This window comes from Aspergillus sclerotioniger, assembly GCF_003184525.1.
Source record: "Aspergillus sclerotioniger CBS 115572 chromosome Unknown BO94scaffold_6, whole genome shotgun sequence".
In the NCBI taxonomy this organism is placed as follows: Eukaryota; Fungi; Ascomycota; class Eurotiomycetes; order Eurotiales; family Aspergillaceae; genus Aspergillus; species Aspergillus sclerotioniger.
The window spans coordinates 40780-58549 of record NW_020290996.1 but is presented as its reverse complement, the minus strand read 5'-3'; the positions used below and the strand labels follow the sequence as shown (position 1 = coordinate 58549).

Genomic DNA, 17770 nt, shown 5'->3' with positions numbered 1-17770 from the left:
CGGTACTTAAGACGGACGAGGGGAGATAGTAGGAAGTAGGGCTGGGAGCTACGACAAGTGAGACCGCGCCCGGTGGCGGCAGTTGCAGCAGGCAAATGAAGTAAGTGTGTGGTGGTGCTGGTGGTGCAAGTAGTACAAGTGAGGGAGAAAGATGACCCAGCGCGGTGGATGGTGACGTAGACGTGACTAGCGATTGGGTGGAGAGGAAGCCGAGCGAATCTGGAGAAGTAGAAGAACGGACTGGGAACTGGAGAAGAGCGGCAGCGGATAGGAAGCTGAAAGGCTGAGCAAGACCGAGAGAGGAGAGTGTCCGCGAAGGTATGAGGTCACTGAGGGACCGGGTGTGGTTTATTGGGGTGGCGAAGGAGAAGAGAGATCAGAAAGGAGGAATCAGCCCTGGTCCAGAGGATGCTGGAGGCCGGACGAGAGAGACTCTTTATCCAACTCGGTGGGACCTTTTTATTTTTTTTTATTTCTGGGAGAATTGGCCTCGAATATTCTGATAATCAGTTTTTTATTTTATTTTTATTTTTATTCCTACAGCCATGCGTGGCCGTCCCCTCCAAATTTCCCTTTTTTTATTTATTTTATTTTACCCTTTTTTCCCAGCCCGATAGGATTTGGGTCATGCATAGCTTGTTCCGGGGAATCCCCTGGGTCTAGGTGGTATTTCCAACGGGGGAGAGTCGAGTCCATTCGACCTAGATCGTTAGTACGGTACCAGTACCTGCTGCTATCGATGAAACTAGGCCGGGGAAGGGAGAGATTCAACCCATTCAATACTCGAATACGATACCAGTTCCCAAGAGCGAGCCACACCCAATCTGGCAATCTGCTGAATCCCCGTTCGTCCATGGCGGAGAAGTGGGGGCGTGGGGGAAAACAGAAGGAAGGGAAGGACTGGAAAGCAACCAGCAATGGGCAATCCCTTCTTCCCACAGCAGCCTTCCTCCCCCCTTCTGGGCCTCTTTTTTTTCTGATCAGACGACCTCTGCCCCGTCGTCAGCATTGACACCCGCCCCTCCCTCATGCCCCCCGTTGGCTTGTCCAGCATTGAAGGTTCCCCCTTACGCGGATGGCAACCATGCCTTCTGGGTGAATTTAGGAAGGTTTACCCCTGGTCACTCGCCATTCTTATCTTCTTAGCTTATTTGGTGGGCGTCCATCAGCGTTACGGATTACGGAGTACCTGGCAGGTGTGGATGGCTTTCTTTTTCCATTGCACATCTGTCTGAATCCCATTGGATCCCTCTTGAAATCATGGACGATCTGATTCTTCATCAACACCTTTTTTTTTCTTAAAAAAGAGACCGCCAATGCCTCGCCAGCTGTCACCCAGCGGACCGGGTATACGGTTGTCGTCGCTCTCATCGGCAAGGTATCCGACCCAGCACGCCGAGCAGGCAGGTAGTAGTATTCCGGAGTTAGAAAAGCGCTAAGAATAGTCGCTGGGCTCCCACATGACATCGACTGCGGACCCATCAAAATTCCATGGATTTCTGTTTCCAGGTCAATCCCTCCACCCGCATTAGCTAGCATCTGTGCCTAGAACCGCCCGCGAACACGGAGCCATATGGAACATCAGGATTCGATTCGCTTCAAACAAGCAATTAAGGGCTGACTGGCCTGCGCAGATTGCCATTTGAAACATGGCAGATGTCCAGGATTTCCGATAGACCCTGGTATATTATTAATGTGATTTGCTTCGCGAGTTGCGACCCAAATTCATTCACGATCCGGTTCTGATCTATCATAATCCCTGGTTCTGAAGGTGAAGACACCGAGATACATAGATAGGCGCAAATACCGAGACATTGCAATGCCAGATCTCAATGCATCGTACATTAATATACGTAGGCCTGCCCGACCTGACAACTCGACCTCAGATGCAGTGTATACTGTATAGGTGTCCTATATACCGAACAAGTCCTACGCAGATCTACAATCGGCATCCCTAGACTACAGTTTCCATTGACCTCCAGTTCATCACTACCGGCGACCGTAGACCGTCGGTCGTGTCGCCTTCCTTCCTTCCTGCCCCCTTGACAACAATCCCTGCCAAGGATCCGACTTGACTACCAGAACGGCGGAGTCGGCGCTGAATGGATGCTGTCGAGGATTGAGGGCGAAACGCGCAAAAGAGGGGCTCTGCGGGTGTCCCTCCGACTCCGCTATGGGATTCTGCGCTCTACTAGATTCCTGTCGATCGAGCACATGACAATGTCCATTTTTCGCCCGCTAGTCCGTTTTCACACGCTGTTCGAGCATCCGGCGATCTAGACCCGGTCTTCTGCCCCTGGCTCAATATTCTTTCTTCTTTTTTTTTTCTTTCTGATCACTTGAACACCGAATGAATGAATAATTCTCCTTTGGGTTTTTTATTTTTTGATCGCCTTCTTTGCTGTGTAGTCAGTCCCTTCACCCCGTTTCTTGAGCACAGAAGCACATACATACATACATACGTACAAAAAGTCAAGTGACCGCTCTCATGGGCTGGATGTGTTGTCGCTTCCTTCCATCGTGATCACTTTTACCTTTGCTTTTCTAGACCACCGCCGCCCCTGACTGGCGACGTTCTAGCGTGTCGCTGTACCATTCTAGATTAGGCAGAGAGGTCTGGGAGGCGAGCTCGTTCGGCGCTGTGATAGACGGAGAAATTTTGCAATCCGGATAGTCGGTTCGGCTTGGCTGGGGAGTCTAGCAGCTGGCCTGGGGGCCACGGGATCAATTCTCCCGGCTATCGTCCTGGCGTTCCGGCAACTCCCCCAATACTCTCTGTGCCCGGACCAGTCCAGATTGCGCCAGAAATATAGTACTAGTACTCAATATACTAGTACTATGTAGGATTTAATTATCCAATATCTGGACCACCTTCACGATACCGATCCATCCATCAATGAATGAATGAATTCAAATCGCTTCAAACTTCCCTCCCCTCCCATGGAAATCCAATTCATGTGCCTCTTACCTACACTACCTACTTCTCGGAGTACCTACGGAGAGTAATGGATCGCCACGACCGACTTCGCGATATCCTCGGGTGGTGACGTCTTCGACCGGACTTGCCAGGTTCCCTTACTAAGTAGCAGATAGTAATAGTACTACTGTTAGCTACCTCAATAAACCACACCCAAGCGACCAATACCCCCAAGGCACAAACATCAATCAAGCAACGCAACCCAGCCGCTCATCATGAACTAGCCCACGACATTGATCTGCCATCTATCCCTATTCAGGTATACGAACAACCCGCCCCAGGAACCGTTGTGGTTCTCTTCCCCTCCCCAATTGACCGGGCAAAATGATCAACAGGTCATCATCTACTATGTAATTCCAACTTGTCCCCCTCCTTCCCCAGTATGACCTCACTAAAGGATCCATCCCCGACCCTAAGTGCCAAGAAATCTTCATCATTTCTGGTAATGATGCAAAGTGATAGTGAAGAAACCATGGATGGGCTCGTCTCGCCGGCCCGACACATCTACCTTACCTTCTTACTATCTATCTATCTATCAGTATCGGACGGACAGAGAACGCACTAGTTGGTCTAGATAGATAGGTTAAAGTTGTGTGTGGTGCATGTGTGCCTAAGGTACAAACTAAAAAAAGCCCATGCTTATAAGTCCATCACATAACATAATGAACTGTAGTAAGTAATAGTAATCTTCGATCCAGAACTGTCCCCCCCCCCGCCGAAACCTGTTTCAACCATCTTGGTCCGAATCGTCATTCACAGTGTACATTGTACAGTAGATGGTCCTTGATCTACACTATGTACCTACCTACCTACCTATCCTCCTGCAATGTACACTACCTACATAGACAGACACAGACACACTTATCCGGACCCTCCGGAATCACCCATCCCACCCCATCCCATCCCAAATCCCTAGGCAGATACATAGTACATACCCTGCAGCAAAAAAGCAAAGCAAGTAGTAGGTAGGTAACACCTGCATACCTACTACCACCACCACCGCCCACATGCCAACCCAACCCAACCAACTACCTACCCTCCTACCTACACGCCCTTATCTTACCTTACATTAACCTTTAAAGCAAGATAAGTCAAACCCGGTAAGTTATGGAACCCCAAACCCGGACCCGGATTCCCGACATTTCTTTCTTTTCACTCCTCGTCTTACTTTCCTTTCCTGGAGACGATTTTTTTGGTGGCGTTTTCGCGCCCGCACCGCCTCCCCCCCCCTCCCCCCCCGGTTTGTTTCTTTCTTCATGCTTTCCGTATCGAATCCCTTGCTGCGTGGGATCCACTTTTGGGGTAATTTTATTTTTGTTTGGGGGGCGGGTTTGTTTTTCTTGTTGTTGGTGGTGGGAGGTACTTGGTGGTGCTGTGTCACCTGATTGTGTATATATATCTCCGGATTTTCTGGGGATTTGGGGATTTAGGGGGGAGGTCTGGGGATGGTTGGTTGAGCTGGATGGATCTGGGTCGGGGGTCTGGGTCGGGCTGGATTTAAATGGGACGATCTTGGATAATTTTTTGGTAGTATATACTGTTTATGGCTTGAATGTACTTGATTACTTCTACTTTTATGCTAATCAATTACTCTAACACAAATGAAAACCAGCGTCTGCTGGATTGTTGATTTCGCATGTAATCTACAAGAAATCTCAACCAATATACTCAACTTAACTTAATCGACATGATTCTCCTGTGTCACACCTTGCTGCCACGGACAGCCTGGGTGATCATTCCCTCTCTCCGATTGCCCTTGTGTTTCCTTCGGGCTGCACGTGCCGTTTCATGGAACGATCGTCCCTTACTCCGACTCCTCGATCTCGGCACGACGGCGCGCCTCGACCTCCTCCTTCTCCTTCTTCTGCAGGAAGATCAGAGCGTTGATCTTGTCCTTGATCGTGTGCTCAGTGGTCAGGGTACCGGCGATCTGCTCGCGGCCGACCAGGCTGGCAACAATGCTGGCTCCGACAATGAAGGTGAGGACGAAACGGTACATGCCGTACCAGGCGGGGGCGCGACCGAGGGCGGCAGCACGGGCGTCGTTGTAGTACAGGAAGGTGAAGGCAAGGAACTGGGAGATCAGAGCGTACTCAACGGGGAGCAGCAGAGTAGGCCAGGCGACAGCAGGCGCGACGATACCGGCAGCGTAGCGCTTGTAGCCGTACTTGCCACCGTATCCGGCCCACTCAAGACCCCAGTGGACGGCACCGAGGAAGGACAGGATCTATCGTCATGTCTCGTTAGATTGAGGGTTTGCAAATGAGAAAGATAGCCACTACTCACAACAGCACCATAGCCGACCTGGATAGGCTCGATCATGTGCAGCATCAGCTCGGCACTCTGGCCGGAGAAGAGGAGACCATCACCGGCCATAGCAGCGGCCTTGATCTCCCAGGAGAGGTAGACGGTCTGGAGGGAAGTAGCAAGGTAGGGGATGACACCGGCCATTCCGAGGTAGAGAGCCTCCTTGGGGACGGCCTCCAGGCTGAAGGTGTCCTTGATGACTTTCTATAGATCACGAAAACCGGATGTTAGCGCATCGAATCCTGAGGGTACCGCGGAGGGCATTGGGCGCCCCGCAGAAGAAATCTAGGGATGTATCAGATACATACAGCCTCGGTCTTGATGCCTGCCATCATGTCAACATCCTCGCCATCCTGTGGATCCTGGTCAGCAATTGAATCGTCCGCGGTACTCAATTCGCCCAGGCCATCTCACCTTGGACGACGTGGACGAATGGCGGACGAGGGCGGTGGTGACGGGCTTGCGAGCAGCCAGAGCGAGGCTGGGAGAAGTGGTCGGGCGAGCGGGATAACGAGCGGAAGAGGTCAAGGGAGCCTTGAAGACATTGTTGGACAGGGCCAAGCGGGCGACCGAGGCATTGGAGCTCGAGATAGCTCTGAGGACAGAGCGGGCAGCGGTGGTTCTGTACAACATTGTCGTTTAGACAGCTAATTTTTTCCCGATATCGCGGTTAGCAGTGAAGGCTGGAAAGCTCGGATGCAGTCAATCCCGAGGGTACACACCCAATTGAGCTGATGGAAGAAGAGAAAAAGGTGCAAGAGCGGAGATGAGGGTATTCACCCAGAAATTGGTCGAGATTGACTCGTGGGAGTGGAGATGTTAAGCCGGGGAACAGTCGATCCTGGAGACCACGAATGGATGAGGTGATATTGCTGAGGTGCGGTAACGTCGTCCTCGGGCACACCACAGGCGCCAACCCCGCAGGTGTCATATGTAATGCCTCAGGCATGACTGGCCCGACTCACCACGCGGCTGACTCAGCCACGAGGGCTGCAGCCCTAAACCACTAAGCCGGATCGGGGCGAGGGTCTCTCAGCTCAGGCCATGCCATGGCAGAAGCACCGACGTCACTCAGGGCCTGGTCGCCCATTCTACTGCCTCGCCGTAGCCCGTACCGCGTCACGGCCTCTTACCCTGCGCTCTCCCCCTATTACTACTATCATCATTCTTCGTTTTCTGCCGAAGATCATCTTCCCAGGTACCCTCATCTACCTATACCAAGTCTCTCCCTCTACTTACTCCTTCACAATTGGGTAACCAGGCCAAGCTTGATACCCAACCTCGATTCCCCTCCCGACTCCCGCGGGAAATACGTCAGCTAGCCTTCCACGTCCCTCTTTCGTTTTCTCCGCACTGGTCGGTATACTTCCATTTTCCGGACGCCATATCTTGCACTAGCCACCCGCAACCGTATCGCGTGCACACTGAGCCAGTTTTCTGCATGGCTCTGCTTCCTACAATCTGCGAGTGCAACTAAAGCTCGCGCATTACAGCAAGGTCTTTCCTTCCTTTATCCTTGTACTGCCTCGGCCGCCCCTCTGTTCCCCATCAACTGCTACTAACTCTTGGATCGTTTCAGGCCGGCATCACCGACAATTTGTACACCATAATTCCCTCATCTCTTACGGTCGCTACGCAGAAGCCCCCGGCCCGGGTTACGGCCGCACCCCGCAACTATGTTGGAGGGTTTGGTCGCTAACTTGCTCAACCGCTTCCTGGGGATGTACGTTAAGAACTTCGATGGCAGACAGCTCAACATCGGTATCTGGTCCGGCGATGTGAAGCTTCACAACTTGGAGCTTCGACGAGAGGCCCTCGATCAATTACATCTCCCCCTCAACGTTGTGGAAGGACATGTCGGAGAACTTACACTGTCGATTCCCTGGTCGAATTTGCGAGGGAAACCTGTTAAGGTTGATATTGAAGATGTGTTTCTACTTGCGGCTCCCAAGGAAGATCAGGACTACGACCCGGAGGAGGAAGACAGGCGGGCGCATGCTCTAAAAATGGAAAAGATTGAAAGCGCGGAAATGCTCAAGGAACGCAACACAGAGGGTATGAGCCAGGAAGAGCAGCGTCGGAATCAAAGTTTCACCCAAAGTATGGTAACGGCCGTTGTCGACAACCTTCAGATATCCATCAAAAACGTGCATTTTCGCTACGAGGACTCGCTTTCTTCCCCTGACCATCCCTTCGCCGTTGGCGTAACGCTGAAGGAGCTCAGCGCGGTCAGTACCGACTCCGAATGGAACCCCACCTTCATTCAGTCGACCTCTGGTACGACACACAAAATGGCCGTTCTCGGCGCCCTTGCGATTTACTGGAACACCGATGCAGAACTTCTGGGTACGGGTCGAGGTTCAGACATAGGCGCAGAAGCTCAAGGAATTGGCCATGCGGAGTTGATCGACAAGCTAAGGACTGGCATTGACAATGAAGAAAACGTACAGTTCATGCTCCGTCCGGTCAGCGGACGTGCTGGCCTAGAAATGAATAAGTCGGGCGAGCATGATGTGGCGGCAATCAAGGCGAGACTGCTGTTTGATGAACTGAGTTTCGTCCTTGATGATCATCAGTATCGGGATGCGCTGATGCTCGTGGATCTTTTCCACTATTTCATCCGCCATCAGGAATACAGAAAGTTTCAGCCGAAGTGCAGACCAAAGGAAGACCCCAGGGCTTGGCTTAGGTTCGCCGGAGATGCCGTTCTGAGCAAGATCCACGATCGGAATAGGCGTTGGACTTGGGATTATATCAAGGAACGACGGGACGATCGTATCGCTTACATCGACCTATTCAAGAAGAAAAAGCGCGAAGGAACTCTGACTGGTGCCGATGAAGAAAGGTTCGAACGCCTGCAGAGGAAGCTCAACTACGAGGACATCCGCTTCTGGAGATCACTGGCAAGAAACCAGTTACGAAAAGAGAATGTGGGTGTCAAGAAGCCTGCGCAGCAGCAAAGCTGGTCAGAATGGTTCTGGGGCAGCAAGAAAGAGGAGTCTGAGGAGACCGCAATGACTGAGGAACAGCGCCAAGAACTTTATAATGCGATCGACTGGGACGAAAAGAAAGCGATTGCGGACAGCGTTGATGTCCCAAGGGATTGGGTGAAGCTGCAGGTTAATGCTGGTCTGAGGGCTGGAAGCTTCACGTTGAAACGTGACCCCCACGGAAAAGCGAATGAGGCCATGAAGCTGGTATTTGACAACTTCCGGGCAAAAGCCTTGCAGCGTCCTGATTCTTTCTTCATTGACCTCAATCTCGGAGGCTTGCGAGTCTATGATGGAACAACGGAAGGCACCCTTTACCCACAGATCGTCAAGGTCAAGGATTCTTTGCCGGAACCGAAGAACCGCCTGTCCCAGGTTTCGGACAACGAACTAGATGCCGAGGCTAGCGATGATGCCTCTGACTATTATAGAGATGGCTTGTTCCACCTGGAACTGGAGAGAAATCCTCTCGAAAGCGACGCCGATTCGGTCGTAAAGGTCAAGCTAAAGAGTATCGAAGTCATCTACAATCCCGCCTTCATTGTTGAGATTGTCAAATTCTTCGAGCCGCCGGAGAGACATATGGAGTCGATTGGTGCCCTCCTGGACACAGCAGGTGCCACCGTAGAGGGTATTCGGCAGCAGACCCGAGCGGGCTTGGAGTTTGCCTTGCAGGAGCACAAGAAGGTCGACGCACAGTTTGATATCCATGCACCTCTGATAATTGTCCCGGAGAGTATCACACAAGAGAGCTCCCTCTGCCTGATTCTCGATGCTGGCCACATTAGTGTGAATAGCGAACTCGTGGATCGGCAGACAATGAGAGACCTTCAATCGAAGCAGAAGCGACAGTATGAGGAAGGGGACTATAAGGAACTCGAGCACCTTCTTTATGATAGGTTCTTGATCAAACTTGACTCTACACAGGTTCTCATTGGCCCTGGCGTCGATACCACCAAGTCGCAGCTTAGTACAGATGTCGAGACCCGGAATCTACACATCATCGATCGCATCAATGTGGATTTTGCCCTCGAGATGTGTATCGTGCCAAAGGTCACCGAGCTCACTCGGACTCGCATTTCTGGCCACCTCCCAGAATTACATGCCTCCATGTCTGACACTAAGTACAAGGGTCTCATGAAACTAATCGATATTGCGATCCCCAGCTTCGATGACAATGATGAGTCGAACAGCGTCGATCAAAAGACGAAGGAAACGCCTGCCTCTGGCAATAGAGCAAGGTCTTCCTCCTTCCAACCGTCAAGTCTCAGAGAGTTGCCTGCTGTTGACGAAGATTCCGATGATGAGTCCGATGATGAACGAAGGAGAAAGAGCATTGACAAGCCAACCAACATACATCGTCGGGACTTCGAATTCAAGTTCACTGTTGGCCGGCTTCGCGGCTCGTTGTCTCGCTCTGATCCAAGGGATCCGCTACGTGACCACCTGCTTGTGGAATTGGTCGCTGAAGGATTTGCCCTGGACTTCTACATGCGGCCCTTTGACATGGTTGCAGAAGTAGTCCTGAAGTCCTTGAGTGTCGATGATTACATCGAAGAGAACCCGGTTCCGGAATTCAAGAGGATTCTGTCGTCTAAGGGGTTCGATGCTGACGAAGAAAAGGATCTTTTCCATCTCAAGTTTGTTCGAGTAAAGCCAGAGTCCCCTGAGTTCCATTCCACATACGAAGGTGTAGCGATGAACCTTGATATGTCGGTCTCGACTATAAACCTCGTCGTCACTAGGAAGACGCTCTTGACACTCTTAGATTTCGTCCTGCTCACGTTTACGAACCCGGAGCAGCCAAACAATCAGATCTCTGAGTCAAGTGAAACAGCTCAGGACATCCCTACTGTTCAGGAACCGCCGGAGCAAAGTGGAAAGATCCGCATCAAAGCTGACTTGAAGAGTATAGCCCTTATCCTCAACAATGATGGCGTTAGGCTAGCTACGCTGAGCCTCCACACTGCCGACGTGGGCATTTCGCTCGTAGGCCGTACGATGCTGATACAGTCACGAATTGGAAGCTTGACTTTGATTGACGACGTCAACACGGGTGCTTCAGAGACCTCTGACCTTCGGAGACTCTTGACTATCGAAGGCGAGAATTTTGCGGATTTCAAGTATGAAACCTTCGATCCCGAGAGTGCAGAGTACCCGGGGTATGATTCGGAAGTCTTCCTCCGGTCGGGCTCAATGAAGATCAATTTCTTGGAAGAGCCATACCGCAAGATTATCAATTTCCTGGTCAAGTTCGGCAAGATGCAGGCTATCTTCAATGCCGCACGGCAAGCTGCAGCGAACCAGGCCAACCAGCTCCAAGAAAACGCCTCCCGAATGCGGTTTGATGTGGTGGTTATGACTCCAATCTTGGTCTTCCCAGGAGCCATCAGGGAAGACCTTCCCCATGATACAGTGACTGCTCACCTCGGTGAGATATACGCTAAGAATACATTCGTCCCCCTTGATGAAAATACCGATAGCCCTGCTGTCAATCTGATCTCCTCCGGAATCCGCAACATCCGCCTGACTTCAAAGTTCCACTATGATGAGGATACTGTAGAGGAGCTAGAGATGATACAGAAAGTCAACCTTGACTTTAGTATATGCTATCTTGAGCACCAGCAAGACAATCCACGCCCGGACATGGAAATTGAGGGATCATTGTCTCCTATCAACCTTCGCATATCACAGAAACAGCTGAAGTTCTTACTTGATCTTTCCAAGAGGGTTCCCAGCGCTTTCGCGACTGATGCGGAACAGCAAGAGCTAGAGGCCATGGAATCACTTCCTTCATCGGTGACAGAACCTTCAAGGGAGGCTGGGTCTCGGGCCATGCAGCCTAGGCAAGCTCAAGAAACTACATCCTCGGAAACTCCTAACGGCGAAACCTGGGTCCGGCTTGATATGATATTTAAGGTGGATAGCGTGGGACTGGAGCTCATTCTTGCTGACGACGATGCGCCCGTTGGTAGCTTGGAGGATTCCAGTCTGTCTAAGTTCTCACTGAATGACACACGGGTCAAGTTGCGCATGTTGACAGATGGCTCTTTGGAATCTGAACTCCTAATCCACTCGCTGTCCATTCGCGACAGTCGCAACAAGGACACAAACAAGTTCCGAAAGATCATGTCATTGATCAATAACGATGTCAAGCAGCAGTTTATGGCCAGCGTCTCCATGTCCCCAGGGCCAAATAATCATCTCATAGCAATGCTGACCATCGACAGCCCGCGCATTATACTTGCCCTGGACTACCTATCTGCTTTACAATCTTTTACCAATGCGGCCTTCGCTACGGAAGAGCCAGTGGTCGAAGAAGAAGGCGACGAGTCTCCTGATGAATCGGAGCCAAGGACCAGCACTGCCGACAGCATTGACGAGTCTACAACAACACCTCCAAATGGGACCGATACAGTTGCCACTGCTACTGGCGGTCAGATGACTGTGTCCTTTAGAGTGAACCTTGTCGACGCTCAAGTGATAACCATCGCGAATCCCGCCATCACGCATACCGAGGCCATCGTCCTTGGAACGAAACAGATGTTATTCTCCCACCAAAATGTCTCCACGCTGCAGATCAGCAAGGTGGGAATGTTCTTGTGCCGCATGGACAAGTTTGAGACAAGCAGGCTTCGTATTCTGGATGACTTCACATTGGAGGTATCTGTGGACAGTCGCCCACAGGAAAAGGGGTCATCTTTGACCTCCATTAACGTTCACATAGAGCCATTGGTTCTACGCCTTTCTCTTCGCGACATATTGATGGCAATTCAGATCGTTAATAAGGCATCCGAAATGAGAGCCCAAGGATCACAGCCGGCTGAGAGCGACGAGCCGAAGAAGCTGACGGATGTCAAAAGTATAAAGCCAAAATCTTCCAGAAGACGATCGAGCGGCAGGCCATCATCAACGGCGGTGGCCTCAAGGTCTCAAAGACACTCGGTTGCCGCACCCGACAACTCAGGCCGGGAGCTCGTATCGCAACAGTCCGCCGTGCTGAAGCGGGAGGAACTGACTGCTCAGGTGGATGGCGTTAGAGTGATCCTCATAGGCGACCTCCACGACCTCCCGCTGCTAGACTGGAGCGTCAAGAAATTCAACGTGGATGTTCGGGACTGGTCATCAACGCTGCATGCCGATACCAACTTTGATACTTTTGTCAATGTGTACAACTTCTCCAAGTCGGCCTGGGAGCCCCTTATAGAGCCCTGGCAGCTAGGGTTCCATGTGGCGAGGGAGACTGCGCCGGAGCTACTTTCTATAGATGCCTACTCCCACAAGACGATGGAGCTTACGGTTACTTCAGCAACAATTGCACTGGCATCCAAGTCTTTCCAGTTCTTATCGACGGACGAAGACGTTCTTTCCAAACCGAGGGGTGCTGATGCGCCCTATCGGATCCGTAACCACACTGGTTTCGACCTGCATGTTTGGGCTGATGTCAGTGCGGAGGAAGAGGGGCCAGCTGCTAGATTGGCTGACGGTGAAGAGTATCCTTGGCGATTTGAGGACTCCACTGCTATGCGTGAGACGCTCGCACCCGAAGGCCATGCAGGGCTTGTTGGGGTTAAGCTCGAAGGGAGTGGGTTCGAGAGTGTAAGCCGCATCCCCGTCGTTCGGGAAGGCGAGATCCTGTACGGGTTGAAGCCTAAGAAAGACGGTATTCTTCACCAACTGCTTGTGGAGGTGAAGTTGGGTGCCGACAATGTCAAGTATATCACCTTTCGCTCACCACTGGTCGTCGAGAACAGCACACAAATACCTGTGGAGCTGGGCGTGTTCAACCCCAATGATGGCCACCTACTGAAGATCGAGAAGATTCTTCCTGGTGATTCCCGACCTGCACCTGTTGGGGCGGCCTACATGCATTCGCTTGTCATTCGCCCTGATCAGGGCTTTGGCTATGACTGGTCTCGCGAGCAATTACACTGGAAAGACCTCATGCGTCGGCCAACTCGGACAATCAAATGCATAAGTGAAAACGGACAACAAGCTCCTCCTTTCTATTTCCAAATGCATGCTACCTTCAACGCCCGAGACAAGCTAACCAGTGTTTATCCTTACATGCGGGTCCGCATCTTTGCTCCAGTTGAGATCCAGAATCTCCTGCCTTACGACTTCAAGTATCGTATCTATGACAAGAACACAAAGAAGGACTGGACGAATTTCCTACGCAAAGGTGGAGTCAGCCCCGTACACGTCGTTGAGCTATCTCACCTACTGCTCCTCAGCGTCGACTTGGAGGACACCGTGTTTAGGCAGAGCGACTTCGCGATCATCAATGGAAATTCTCAAGACTATAGAAGAGAGCATGTGCTTTCTTTGAAGGATGAGCGAGGCATCCAGCTTAGATTAAAGCTTCATTACTTCAACGTGCCCGACAGCGGTGGAGCCTTCAAGATCTCCGTCTACAGCCCTTACCTTGTTTTGAATAAGACAGGCCTTCCTATGGAAATCCAAAGCAAAGCCTTTTTGCAGTCGGCCCGATCGGCGGCTGGCCAGGGGCTGATGGCCGATCCGAGACACGGTGGACGGGCGCTTCCATACATGTACTCCTATCCAACGGATGATCAGAAAAATCGGTCTATGTTGAGAATCGGTGACTCTGCTTGGAGCAAGCCCCAGAGTTTTGAAGCCATTGGAAGCACATTCGAGGTTGTTCTATCTGACAGGAATGGTAGATCCGAGTTCCATTCTGGAGTGTCTGTCGCTGAAGGCGAAGGCAAATACAAACTGACCAAGGTTGTCACTATCGCACCGCGCTTCGTCCTGAAGAATAAACTCAACGAGGACATCCTAGTCCGGGAACCAGGTTCATCAAATGTTCAACAAATCAAGGGCGGTGACCTGATACCTTTACATTTCTTACGCCAAGTCGCGGAAAAGCAGCTCTGTCTCTGCTTCCCGGGCGTCAACAACCAATGGTCATCACCCTTCAACATCGCGGATATCGGAACAGTTCATGTCAAGCTCGCCAAGGCAAACCAGCGCCAAAGGCTTATTAAAGTGGATGTTATCATGGAAGGTGCTACCTTGTTCATTCACTTCAGTTTCGAGCCTCGCCACTGGCCATTCTCCATGCGAAACGAAAGTGACATGGAGTACATCTTCTACCAAGCTGTGAGTATACTATCTAGACCGCGAATATTGCATTGCTAACCAAGCCGTAGAACCCGAACCTGGAAGATGATGAAGAAGACAGGTCAAATGGCTGGCGACCAATTCGCTACCGTCTTCCTCCCCGCAGCATTATGCCATATGCTTGGGACTATCCTGCTACAAAGAACAAGTCCCTTGTACTGACATGTAAAGGAAAGGAGAGGCACATCAAGCTCGCTGAGATTGGAAATTTGATACCAATGAGAATCCCCCCAACTCAGTACGGGGAATCACAGAAAATCATTGATATCAACATTGTCGCAGATGGGCCAACTCAGACTCTAGTCCTGTCGAACTTCAAGGCGTCCAAGAGCATTTACAAGCAGAAGGGGCAAGGGCAGGCATCCCAAAGCAGCTTAAGCACAGGCTTCGAGGTCAAAGAGCTTGATTCGGACGTCAACTTCAAAGCCCAACTTCGCCTTGGAGGCATTGGCATTTCTTTGATCAACCAGAACTTGAAGGAGCTGCTCTACCTAACCTTCCGCGACATTGAGATCAAATTTAGAGAGTCGAGGGTCTACCAGACCTTGAACACTACGATCAAGTGGATTCAAATCGATAACCAGCTCTACGGGGGTATTTTCCCGATCTTGCTCTATCCCAGTGTTGTTCCCAAGACTGGAAAAGAGATGGAGGCGCACCCTATTTTCCATGCCATGGTCACGCGGGTCAAGGACGACTCTTATGGTGTTCTTTATATCAAGTATGCCACTGTGCTTCTGCAGCAGATGACTCTGGAGCTTGACGAAGATTTCATTGTCGCAATGCTGGACTTTGTCAAGGTACCCGGTGCTTCATGGTCTGAGGAGCATGAGGGAAAGCTCTGCGATGAAAACTTGAACATTCCAGAGCCGCAGAACGAAGGCGTTGCCCAAGACGTCTATTTCGAGCTCCTTCATTTGCAACCTATGCAGCTTGATATCTCTTTCATGCGGACCGAGCGTGTGAACGCGGATGATGCTCTGCAACCGTCCAACCCTCTGATGTTCTTTGTCCATGTCATGACAATGTCGATGGGCAATGTCAACGACGCCCCTGTTCGTCTGAACGCCCTAATGCTGGAGAATGCTCGAGTCTCATTTGGGGTGCTTGCCAGCAACATCCAGAGGCACTACACGCAAGAATTCCTTCGCCAAGTGCATGTTGTTCTTGGTTCAGCGGATTTCCTGGGCAATCCTGTTGGGTTGTTCAACAACGTTAGTTCTGGTGTGGCTGCAATTTTCTACGAGCCATATCAGGGACTAGTGATGACCGATAGACCTCAGGAGCTGGGCTACGGTATTGCAAAGGGCGCTACGAGCTTTGTGAAGAAGTCTGTCTTTGGTTTCTCTGACAGTATGGCCAAGCTTACTGGAAGTATGTCCAAGGGTCTGGCTGCTGCTACGCTTGACAAGGAATTCCAAGATCAGCGACGGATGTCGAAATCTCGGAACAGACCAAAACACGCCTTGTATGGCATCACCGCGGGTGGCAATGCATTCGCGACCAGTCTAGCAAGCGGTATTGGAGGACTTGCTCGTCATCCACTGCAGGGTGCCGAAAAGGAAGGCATACAAGGGTTCTTCAAGGGCGTTGGAAAGGGTGTCCTGGGTTTGGCCACCAAGCCCGCGATAGGCGCCTTCGATCTTGCCTCAAGTGAGTTAATGACTAGATTTCCGATAGGGACACATATACTGACTCCGAAACAGACTTGGCCGAGGGTGTACGAAACACTACCACCGTTTTTGATGCCGAGGGACTCGACCGTGTTCGCCTCACCCGCTTCATCGCCACTGATGGTATTGTGCGACCTTACTCGCAGCGCGAAGCATTGGGACAGTTCTGGCTGAAGACCTCCGACGACGGGAAATACTTCAACGAGGATTATATCGCACACCTGGAGCTTCCGGGCCGAGACATGCTGGTCATGTTGACATACGATCGGATTATCCTCGTGCGCACCAAGAAGCTCCGAACCGAATGGGATATGCGATTAACGGACATCCAAACCATTTCCAAGGAGCGCACAGGCATGAGCATCACACTCAAGGGTGGTGCCAATGGCCCCTTTATCCCGGTCCAGGATGAAAGCTCCAGGAACTGGCTGTACCGGCAGATAGCCATTGGTAAGTGACCATAGAGTCATTGAATTGCCAGGCCATGATGTTAACCTTTCTTTAGCCGTCAACGCCTTCAACGAGAAGTACAACTCTCGTAGCTAAGAACATTTATATTCTCTTAACGATGTTACGTCGGCGGGTGGTTGCTTGAATTTTCCCTAGCAAGGTTGACATGAAAGGTGGTAAAAAGCAAAGATTGAAATGATGACACACTATCATGTTTTATTGCTCTTCTTTTTTCCTCTCCTGCCGCTGCCGATTAAGCGAGTAACTGATTCTTCCATCCTGCTCCTTGATTCTCCTGATGTTGTTTATTAGTGTACATACATTAGTGGTCTGCCACGCAGTGGTCTCTTAATGTTTCTAATTAATCTTCCCTGCAGTCCATCACATCAAAATATATAGGTATCGGGCTTCAATCTGTCAATCTAGGTTATTCACCGCGCGTACATAGGCGCATCTGGACTTGATCAAACCAGGAATAATCAAAAGATGAGACCGCGCCGTCACCTGATAGTTATGACCAAGGAAGCTTTCTATACAATACAGTAGTACTTAGTAATGTTACAATTACTAGAATAGACATTAATCGTATTTGGATCTCATGTCGATGGTTTTTATATTGAAATTCATCGGGTCATCTAGTAGCAACGACTACTAGATAGATGGTAAACTATAGTATATAACCAACCCACATGACTGAATGAACTTTACGCTTCCGAAAATGAACCATCACTGGCAATGACTATACTACTAAGTCCCTAAGTTGGTATCAGTCAGAGGAATTCTACAAAGAACTAGTAGTGATAGGTTTTGATAAAGTTCTATGAAGTTACCAGACAATCTAGCATACTTTAGCTCCTGAACCGAATCTTCACAGCCTTCGGACATTGTAGTAAACAAGTCGTACTTGAATGGTGGACTTAACGGGGAGCGACTCCATTTATATAGTATGCTGATGATGTTACTTGCAAGTTTATTGAGTTCGATGCATGCACGCTATATGTACGTATGTACACAAACCACAGTACAAATACAATACAGCCAAATTCACCTGTATGCGTCCTGACCCTGTTCAGTCTTTGAGCCTATGGCTCGGATTAGAAAAAAAGAGAAAAGATGGAAAACCAAGTGCGATGAATACAAGGACAAGAAAGACAATTGGAAAAAGAAAATAAAAGGAAACAGTGGTAAATGAAATGAAAAGGGATCGAGATGTATAGCAAGAACAAAGA

General features: G+C 50.5%; 2 protein-coding genes across 2 annotated transcripts; one reads left to right on the top strand and one right to left on the bottom strand.

Annotated features, from left to right (window-relative positions):
• Positions 1-4572: 4572 nt before the first annotated feature.
• BO94DRAFT_510844 (DUF3429 domain-containing protein) lies at positions 4573-5917 on the bottom strand (the record flags this gene model as incomplete). The annotated part of the gene is made up of 4 exons (XM_025609745.1): positions 4573-5204; positions 5264-5488; positions 5593-5637; positions 5699-5917. 4 exons carry the CDS (start codon positions 5915-5917, stop codon positions 4782-4784), a joined length of 912 nt encoding a protein of 303 aa, XP_025470144.1. The 3' UTR covers positions 4573-4781.
• Positions 5918-6861: 944 nt separating this feature from the next.
• BO94DRAFT_341451 (membrane morphogenesis protein VPS13) lies at positions 6862-16798 on the top strand. The gene is made up of 4 exons (XM_025607037.1): positions 6862-14397; positions 14448-16071; positions 16125-16541; positions 16597-16798. Exons 1-4 carry the CDS (start codon positions 6961-6963, stop codon positions 16635-16637), a joined length of 9519 nt encoding a protein of 3172 aa, XP_025470143.1. The 5' UTR covers positions 6862-6960; the 3' UTR covers positions 16638-16798.
• Positions 16799-17770: the final 972 nt, after the last annotated feature.

Bases quoted from the DNA above. Each gene is read 5' to 3' on its own strand.
- BO94DRAFT_341451 (XM_025607037.1), top strand. From the start codon at position 6,961: ATGTTGGAGGGTTTGGTCGCTAACTTGCTCAACCGCTTCCTGGGGATG. The intron at 16,072-16,124 runs GTGAGTTAATGA...ACTCCGAAACAG, and splicing joins CGCCTTCGATCTTGCCTCAA to ACTTGGCCGAGGGTGTACGA. The intron at 16,542-16,596 runs GTAAGTGACCAT...ACCTTTCTTTAG, and splicing joins GTACCGGCAGATAGCCATTG to CCGTCAACGCCTTCAACGAG.